This window comes from Tachypleus tridentatus, chromosome 13, assembly GCF_004210375.1.
Source record: "Tachypleus tridentatus isolate NWPU-2018 chromosome 13, ASM421037v1, whole genome shotgun sequence".
Classification (NCBI taxonomy): Eukaryota; Metazoa; Arthropoda; class Merostomata; order Xiphosura; family Limulidae; genus Tachypleus; species Tachypleus tridentatus.
The window spans coordinates 131,699,877-131,709,991 of record NC_134837.1 but is presented as its reverse complement, the minus strand read 5'-3'; the positions used below and the strand labels follow the sequence as shown (position 1 = coordinate 131,709,991).

General features: G+C 34.4%; 1 protein-coding gene across 3 annotated transcripts in view; it reads left to right on the top strand.

Annotated features, from left to right (window-relative positions):
• The first annotated feature begins 5,699 nt into the window (after nucleotides 1-5,699).
• The window catches only part of LOC143237828 (voltage-dependent calcium channel type D subunit alpha-1-like), a 99,636-nt gene continuing 95,220 nt past the window's right edge, over nucleotides 5,700-10,115 (top strand). The window contains exons 1-2 of one of the 3 annotated variants that reach the window (XM_076477470.1): nucleotides 5,700-5,791; nucleotides 6,238-6,322. In XM_076477470.1, coding sequence (XP_076333585.1) covers nucleotides 5,771-5,791; nucleotides 6,238-6,322 — 106 coding nt within the window. In that variant the 5' untranslated portion in view covers nucleotides 5,700-5,770. Of the gene's footprint in view, nucleotides 5,792-6,237; nucleotides 6,323-6,926; nucleotides 7,223-10,115 lie in introns of those variants that run through there. The other 2 variants (XR_013020281.1, XR_013020282.1) reach the window with 2 other exon arrangements.

The window sequence follows — 10,115 nt, the reverse complement described above, 5'->3', positions numbered from 1 at the left end:
AATGTTAACTATTTCTGTCAGTTATCTAGTAGGGTGAATATTTTTTTCTACCTTTAATGTAATACCTTACTGTGCTGGACTGCCACCTATAAACTAAAGGGGGATCCTGTCTATTAATAAATCAGGATTGATTTGATTTTAAAAATTTGGGGAACTTGGTTCACTTATTGCATTATTTCTAGAATACTGTTCCCCAGGGCTCCTTACTAAATATAACCTTTCAGATTCTACTCGTGGAACTAGGGAGTCTTTACCACACTCAGTTTCCAGTCTCTGGAATAGTGGACACAGGCTTTTCTTCCAAAGTGTTCAAGTGAAGTTCTCCACTCTTGGAGAAGAGGGCAAAGACGGGGACCCTCTGCCTGGTTCCCTGGAGGTTTTTCTCAGATGTCAGTAGGAGTGATGCAAGTGTAACTAGGTGTCCATTCATAATACTGGTTCAGCTTTGATGCTCTGCTATCCAGTAGGGGTGTGTATGACTCTTCTTTTTGATCAGTATTGGTTTAAGAGTTCCACCATATCCTTGTAATTATGAATGTAATGTGGTTCTATCCTGGGTTTTTGGCTGAGTACAGTTGTTCCATGTCCTTCCCATAATTCTGGGGCCAAGTGGAAAGCTTTTTGCCACTTGGTTGGAAAGTGAGAATGAATGTTCATAATTCCAGAGTGAATTAATTCTGTTCCTTTGGTTGAGTGAGGCAGACATAATCCCATCATTTGGAGTTTTTGATGTTGCCTTTCAGGCTTCTTAAGGTGGTGGAAAATTTGTCTGCTTTAGTGTTGCTTAAGTTTTCATCACAATTCTGGTAGTTTGGATACATCATTTTATGGCTACAGGTCGGGATTCAATCAAAATTATATCTACATATAACATTGTGGTTTAATTGCTCTAGTCACTTATAGACAAAGTTGATTGTGCATTTCTCCTGAATGATTTTACTAAGTTGGACCTCACTCGACAGAAAAAAACCTCATCCATTGACAAAATCAAATAACTTTTCTAGAATTTTCCATGGATGTTTTTGCCAGCTGGGCCTTGATAGAACAATTACATTAAATGGTTGTTGTTATTAAAGAACTGACGTTTGCTTCCCCTGGATGGAATGCTATAGACAGTTTTTTAATCAGTTGATATCTTCAGGTATTAATCACATAGTCCTCTGCCCTAGCCACATGTTATTTTGTTTTTCATGCTAATACAATAACAGACACAATGCTGTGACAATAGTTTGTCCAGTTCTGTAAGTATTATTTCCACATTAACTGTACCTGTTAATCCATTCTGCCTGTTTTACATTACTTTCTTGTTTCCTGGATGAAGAGTATACCTGTTCCAGAGAGAAAGCAGTACCCCACTGGTGTGCTTAATTTTCATTTCATAACACACACATTCATTCTATGCAGTTGGTTTCCATTTGATTTGATATTTGTACACCTGAACCAGCCCATCCACCTTTCCAATATAGAGTTCTAGCCTTGTATGAGATGTAAGACCATTTTGGAAGTCAACGTTTTTTTATGCTGAAAATGTATTTCTGATAAGTTCTTACCTCATCTCACATAGTTTCTACCCTTCCTTTCCACTGCCAATTTTCAAAAGTGAGGATTGAATGGGAACTAGCTGCACCACTATAGATAGTGCATTACTATTGGTGGAGAGTAGTCACATGATATGGACGTATTCAGAAATGGCAGGAAATTGATGGAATAGAAAGACTGGTTCCTTGGAGGCAAAAATATTTTTAGCAGTACTTATGGAGCAAAGGAGCATCAAGATAGCTTTTTATCACTGGAGGTAATTAGCTATCAGAAATACATTTTTAGTGTAAGAAAATGTTAATGTTTGAGATGTATTCCATATGTAATAGAATTGTCTGAGATATATTGTGCACTTTGTTTGTTTTATTTTGAAGCAATGCACAAATACAAATGTTACTGATTTACTTAGGAAGAGAAAGAGTCTGGAAAAGAAAATGACCCACAGCCCCAAGAACCTTCAAGTGGACAAGACAATGAAGGCAGTGAGAAGAAAGATACAAGAAAGAAGAAAAAGAAAAAATTTGATGAAGAACACGATGAAAGTGAACTCAATAAAATGGATACTTTCTTAATGAATCATACATCAGGTTTAGGAGTGTAAGCTTTATTAAAAACGTATTTATTGATACAAGCTTGTTTAGGAGATGGTTGAGGTGCATCACAACATATTCCAACAAAAGAGAGAAATATAAATGCTAACGATAATCATTCATTTTAATTATATGAAAATAAAATAATACAAGGAATGTTTTCAATATTTTTTCAGAAGGATGTGGATAGCAGAATTCTAAAACAGCGTAATATGTATGTATATATAGTTAATCTGTAAATTGTCAGTGTTAATTTTTACAATAATATTTTACTTAAGGATAACTTTAGATCTATAAATACGGATTTTTACAGTGGTATTTCGTTGGAGAAAACTTAAGGAAAGAAAATTAGTTAAGTTAAATAAACATGAAAGAAACTGAAAACCATATTTTAAGAATAAGTCACTTCATTCAAAAGTTCAATGCTAATATATATGAAAAAAAACAAAACTTTAGCTCCCCCAATATGTTTGGATTGGGCATGTCCTAGTTGTTTGCAGCTCCAGACTATGGTCCTGGAATTTCATGATTTATTCCCTGTTTATTATTTTTGGGCTGGATATAACTTAATGGTTAGCATTTTCATACTCTTAAATCTGAGGTTTCGTGGTTCTAGTTCTGTTGCATTACAGAAATGACAGTCAGGTCTCACTGTTTGATAAGAGTATTTTTGAGAGGCAATAAGAGTTATTGCCCTATGCTAGGCTGCTTAAATATGATTTCTACCAGTTTGTCATCTGGCACTGAAAGATTCTTTTCCAATATCACTTATGTTATTCTCATCAATCCTTCCTTTCCTTAATATCTGCTGCCTGGACAGATTGTTTGGCCTTCTCCCCTATTTCTTTACCTTTCATTTCCCATCTGTACTTCCATTCAATTTCAGGTTTATTTCTTTGTCTGGTTCATTACCTGAGATGTTATGTGGCTCGCACTGCCTCCTTTCATGTTAATGTTCCCAATGATTTGTTCCAAGCATTCCCTCTGTGTTCCATAATATTTCCTGTATTGCACTCACTGGTTGGATTTTTCAATGCATATGATTGGTATATTCTGACTTGTACATAGAAGGTTTTCATTAGCACAATGTTTTTGCACCCAGTTTGCCAACTAACTATATTTTTAGCTGCTTGCCTTCACCAGCATTTGAAGGAGATTGTCCAAGCTGGGATGTGGACAATTCTCAATATATTTGTTGCACATTGTCTGCATGACCTGGCTGTGACTTCCTTGGATAAGTATCTTCTTTCTCCACTGGTGATCCTATACACATCTGTTTGTCTTTGACTGAATTAACTCAACATACTACTTTATCTATATATTTTTATTTGATATATATCATATTTCAGGATCCCACATGGTGGCAGTGTTGCGTGGTCATTTATATTTCATGTTATAATTGCAATAAATATGAATAATTCCATAATGTTCACTGTTGAGATGGGGTGTTTTTATTAGACCATTAGTAATTTGTCCAGTGTTATGTGTATCTGTATTTATGTATTGCTAAAAGTTACTTGTTTCATTCATAAAGGATCATCATTCATGGACCTCAGGAGAAAAGCAGATGGAGGTTTTTGCACATTCCTACTAACTCATGATTCTCACAGTTTGCATCTATCTGTTTTTCAAATTAGGAATTGCAGACACCTATTGCACTATTTCTTGTGGGTCACTCTACAGTTCAAATTCTCCTCTTCTCTTTTAGTGGAGCACAGCCATTCTTACCACTTCCAGTGAGAAAAGGGCTATAGTTTTTATATTCATTACAATACTAAACAGTGAATTATATGATAATATTCAGTATTCAAGGTGCTTTCATGGGTGATTTTCTTTATACAGACTGCACTTGTTCATCATGTATTTATTATGCAAGGTGCTTCAACAGGAAGATTTTTTGTCCAGATGGACTATACTTGATATGCTCCAATGTAAACTAATGTGATTTCCCTGAATACATTTTGTCAAGGCAAACTGCACTGGTCCTAATCATGTGCATTCGAAGTGTTTCTTTCGAGGTGTTGTATGGGTGGACTGCACTGTGCTCCCAGTGGATGTTTTTACCCAGGTGAAATGTGCTTAATCTATATATTATATATTATAGTCCTTATGCCCTAGCAATCTATTGTTCTTGAATTTTTCTCTCTAGCTTATTCACTGGAACTTTACTATGACTCTATCACTATATTTGGTACTATGTGTTCTTTCATATAGTTGCTCATTATGACATGAATCTGGACTGTGGGATAGTTGTGATCACCTTTGAGATTGCACTCATAACATTAATTTATATCTTTCATAGTTGTGTGTATCCAAGGATATCCCTGGATGTTTTTGCTCAGATGGGCTGGACTTGGCATAAATTGATATAATCCATGAAACTTTCCTTGGCATATACATTTAAGGGAAAGTGGTTGCATATGCACAACCCTTTCCATGTTTATTAATACTGTTTTATGTCATAGTTATCCTACACTAGCTTATTGTTTTAAATCTCTGTTAACCTCAGTGGGTGTCTGTCAATTCAGTTCTGCTCCAAATGTGTTTCTGTATTGACTGCTGGGTGAAAAGCATACCTTACCTATTACAGAAGGTGTACTTTCCTTCTGTATTATAGCACACCTGTTCTTTCATTGTTGTTTTTTTCTGTTCTGTTTGAGATTGACATGCCTTCACAAGTTCCTCCACCTTGGCAGTGTGGAATCCTAGCATTGAATGAGAGGAAGAAGTTCTGTTTCAGAAGTTAACATTTTCTTATTTTGAAATTGTATTTCTGATAGGTATTTACCTCCTCTCACCCACTTTCTACTCTTCTTTTACACTGAGTTGTTGGTATTCATGATTTGTGCTTACCATTTATCGAAGTGTGGATTGTTCTAGAATGGTAGAGGGTAGGAATTTGCACCACTATAATGTGATTGGTGGAGATTAGCCACATGACCAGCACATTCTGAAATCTTGCAAAACTGATTGGATATAAAGGCTGGTGCATTGTAACAAAATGTTTTTAACAATGCTTAAGATGGCAGACTAGGATTAAAACAGGTTTGGATGAGAGGAGGTAAGTATATATTGGAAATATATTTTAATAGTAAGAGTATTTAATGTTACATTTTCAGCAATTATATTTGAATATACCTGTGAAAACTGTTATTATTTTTAACTAATGAATATCTTATGCTTCCTCTTCATCTTAACAAGAATATAGTTTGTTTTATTCTTTAAAAAGTATTTTTCCATAGACTTTTTTTATTAATTCATTAACAAGAACATGTCAAATAATATTTACATTTCTACACAGTAGAAGCAGTTTCTAGTTCAGCAAATTCACTGTAAATAAGGTTTGCAATTAACCTAAGTTACATGTAATGGATTATTATTTATTGTTTGTGAAATAAAGTGGTTAGTCTTTGTTTCACATTACTTTATTGAAGTAAAGTTCAATGAAGTTCAACTAATTTAAACATGAAATATGAATGAAAAAACATCTATTTTATATTTTTAATAGTAAGATTTAGAACAAATAAATGGTAGGTTATGTATGATGTTATGATGAGCTACATTTGTAATTCACCAGAAATGTCTTTCACTGCTTATATTAAAACAACACTGCATAATTGTTTTCTTTCTCTTCTAGTTCCATGGATAAAAGTAGAAAACTTGTAAGTTTCCTTTGAGATTTTTATGTATAAATACAATATTTTCATAAAATCATGGGACTTTTGGTTACTACTAGGATATAGAATAAATATGTTACCAAATCATAAGCTTGTGTAGTAAATGTCCCAACAACAATTTGAACAGATATTATTTGAAGTGTTAGGTGAATTACTGAGAAAAGTAAAGATTAATTAGTTTTAAACAAAAGTGATACATGAAAACAATAACCAAAAATAGTATTTCAAGGTAATTGTAAATAAAGTCCTGATTTCTAATATTCTTTAAAAAAAATCTTAATTATTCTTTTATTGTGATGAGGTTTTGTGACTGTTACTCTAGTGTTTTTATTGTACAAGAAATACTTTTTATATTTATATTCTAAAACAAAGCTTAGTTATTAGTTTTTCATCATTTTGTAGTGAGGCATAATGTATTTTATTTTATGAAGGCTCACATACAGATTAAAATAGATTCCTGCAAAGATGAAATAGAAGCTGATACTGATAAAGGAAAAGTGGATGAAGATAGTTATGGTAATACTGCTGTTTAATGTTCTGTGTGGGGAATGAACTTATAGCCATTTCTGAGCTTATTGTCCTTTAATGTTAGTGTTCTGTTTAATATATTTATTTCAATCTTACTAAGTTCATAATATAATGGTTTGTATTACTTTAGGTCAGACTATGAATATTTAAGTATATAATACATGAAATATAAATTTAAAGATCTTTGGGAGAGCTTAATATGCACATTCTGTTTAAACATATTTAATAGATAGGACTAAAGTACACATGATGACATAACCAGTTTACTATAAGAGACAAACTGAAATATAATTACCACAAGAAAATAAGACAGAGTACGTGAGTTTGATGTCAATAACAGATTAACTGTTTGGTATTTCTGATTATGCTATTCTAACTCCCTCCTCTCACAAGGTCATCTATGCATGTTCAGTACTGCCATCTTTAGGTGAATTTTATCTTTACACATGTCACAAGACTTGCACCACCCCCATGTTGGAATTAGTACATTCCAGTGTGTCTCTCATGGAAATCATGTGTCATCTATTAACCAACAGTAGCATAGTATACACACGTGATGCATGTGACTCCCTCTATACACCTCTACCAAATCTTCACTTTGAGCTAAGGTAGAAGGTGTGAGTACTGGAAAAAGAAAAGGGGTAGAAAGAGTGGAAAATATGAAAGGAGGTAAGTACCTGTTGGAAATACATTTTAAGTGTAGGAAAATTACTTCCAATACTGTACTTACCTTCCCTCACATTAGCTAGCATTATACATTAAAAAGGAGGAGGTACTGGTGCAAGTGAATAACAGAAGCACCCCTTAAAGTACCTGAAAGATACCACTGACAATGAGAGAAAGAGATCCAGAAACCAGAGGAGGGGAACCACATCACTTCTGAGCCAGGTATACTCTTCTCCTATGTGTGTAATTCTTAAAAGAACTAGAGGGGAAATCACAAGGTATAAAATGTAATCTCTAAAACCTTGTAAATACATTTCAAGTATTTGTTTTCAACTTTATATTTTGTCTGTTATTTTTTCCACATTAACTGTATGGGATCTGTTAGTATTATCGACCTCATAACCACCATAGAAAAATAGGAAATATATATAAAAATTATGTTTTCTTCATTCCATAGTGACTGCAAATTATAACACAAACATGCAAATGTTTAGACTAAATAGCTTAAATCTGATAACATTATACATTTATATATATGTATATATATTTATTATTTATATTGTATTGCCCTTCCAGTTGTACCTACCATTACAGAACTTGCACAGACAAGGTACACATGCACTCATGTTACTATATTCAATAATACAAGACTGATCTTTTGTCTTTACAAAGTAGACCATCTTGACTGTGCTTTATTGGATTAGTATGTGGTATAAAAACAGCCACATTTCGATTATTATACAATATGTACGTGTATAGATTATTAGTATATACAAATAAGGTCTTAAAAACATTTTATATATTTATTATAAATAACCAAATCATCATAAATTACTATCAGTACCATAGAATTTCACTATAATTCATCAGGCTTAGTAACTGAGCTGTATTTTGTTGAAAAATACATAATTTTGAGCAGACTGAAGACACAACTTACCTCCTTGGAATCTTGGTTTGAAAGCACAAATTGGCTTTCTAGCATTTTAAATGGTTGGCAAAGACACTAGGGGCCAGTATGACCTGGATATTGTTTATTCACGTGTTATGTATTAAAATAAGTAAATGTAAGGGACTGTTCTCAAAAATGGAAAGAGGTGAGTAGGCCACAACAAACAAAACAGATATAAGGTTCTTATTTTAAGGCTTGGTATGGCCAAGTGGTTCAGGCTCTAAGGCATAATCTGAGGATCACATGTTCAAATCACTGTCACAACAAACAAGCTCATCCATTCAGATATTAGGGTGATATTATGTGATGGTCAATCCCACTATTCATTGGTTAAAGAGTAGCCTAAGGGTTGGTAGTAGGTGGTGATGTTTATTTTCCTGTTAAATTAGGCATGGCTTGTGTAAATGACCCTCCTGTAGTTTTGTGCAAAATTTGAAAACAAACAAACAAATTCTATTTTAAATTCTAGCTTGTTAATATCCTTAATTTCAGTTCTTATTTGTATGAAATTACATACTTTGCGTTTAGACATCATAAACATATAATTTGAACTAATGCTTTATTTAACATACTACATGACACACAAAAATATATATTTAGGTGTATACTTTCAATATTCATTTTTAAATTAAAGAATTAACTTTATACATAATACTGAAATTTGAATTCTGATTTACAATTTCATAACAAAGTTATTGATATAAATTCGTAAAATTATAGTTCAATAAAATTTTGATATATGTCAACAAACAAGATGAAATGCCCTTTGATCTGTAACCTGCTGCAATAGGGTTAAGAAGGTATATACATGTCATCCAGTAAGGTGACGATTCAATTCCTGTGATTGTGTAAATGTCATCATGAGTCCAAGATCACAAGCAAGGGGAAGGATCTACTCCTGTAGAGGCCATATCATATCTACACCTGTGAAATACCCTACTCTTGACTAAATGGTTATAGCCAGTTTTTTAGTGAAATCCATCCAGGAGGGCACCTCCATAGTCAACCATTCCAGTGATTTGGAACTGAAAAGTGTTAAGGACTTTCATATTCCATTTGAAAAAAAAAAAAAAAAAGGAGTTGTGAATACATTGAAGAGTCCAGAGGAAAATCTTCAATGGAGACAGTGCAATGGGTACCACAAAACCATATTTGAATAAGCAGACCATGCAGAGATATTCATTCAAGGCATGGCAGGGATGAGCAGCTGTTCCCTTCTGCTTACCTCTGTGTGGATTCCTATACGTGGTGTAGGGACCTCACAGGGAAGGTTCTGTTCTTTCAGGTTACCTCCTCTGGGATCTAAACATCCACCCATGTGTTTGCCATGTGTGGTGACCTGTGAAGGGGATGAGAGGATCCTGGTGGTTGAGGGGTTCAACCCTTACACACCACTTTGGCCTTGAATTCCTGTAGATGGGGGCCTTTGGGTGGTCCCACTTGGGTCAGTCGGCTGGTCCACTTGGGCTAGAGTCAACCAAGTACTGGTGTTGAAAGTTCTCAATGGGTGTTGTGAACATTGTGTCTTATGCTGGTGTTTGGGTATAGTGCTCACGAAATCCTGGCATTGCTGCAGTATCCTTGCTTGACATTGTAATGCATCACCTCGTAGGGCTCCATGGTGGGTGGGGTCAGTGGGCAGCGAAATTTTCTTTTTTTCCTATGGATCCTTTTAATAAAAATTTAAATAAAATAGTGAAAAAACAGTCAACAGGTAAACGACCACGTCTTGAAGAATCTGATCAGCAATCTTCAACATCTGTACCACCAGTTGTATCTCATTTTCTCATCCTACACTCTCTTTCAGAAAAACCTTTAGGGCAAATATTCCCCTTTTTTATTCAGAAGGGACTGGAAGTGCTTGCTGGCTCTCCAAAGTCAGTAAAGAAGCTTTGGTCTGGAGGCATATTGGTTGAAACATCCACATCCCAACACAGTGAACTCCTTTTGAATTCAAAGGCAATTGGGGTATGTACTTATTGAGGTTACCCCTCATGGTATCTTGAATTTATCACGAGGTGTTATTGTTGAGAGGGATTTGAAGAACGTACCTGAGTCAGGGATTTTTGCTGGTTTCTCCACTCAAGGAGTTTCTACAGTGAGGCACATCTCCACTCGCAATGATGGAGTTACACTGCTGACAAATATCCTCGTTTTGACATTTAC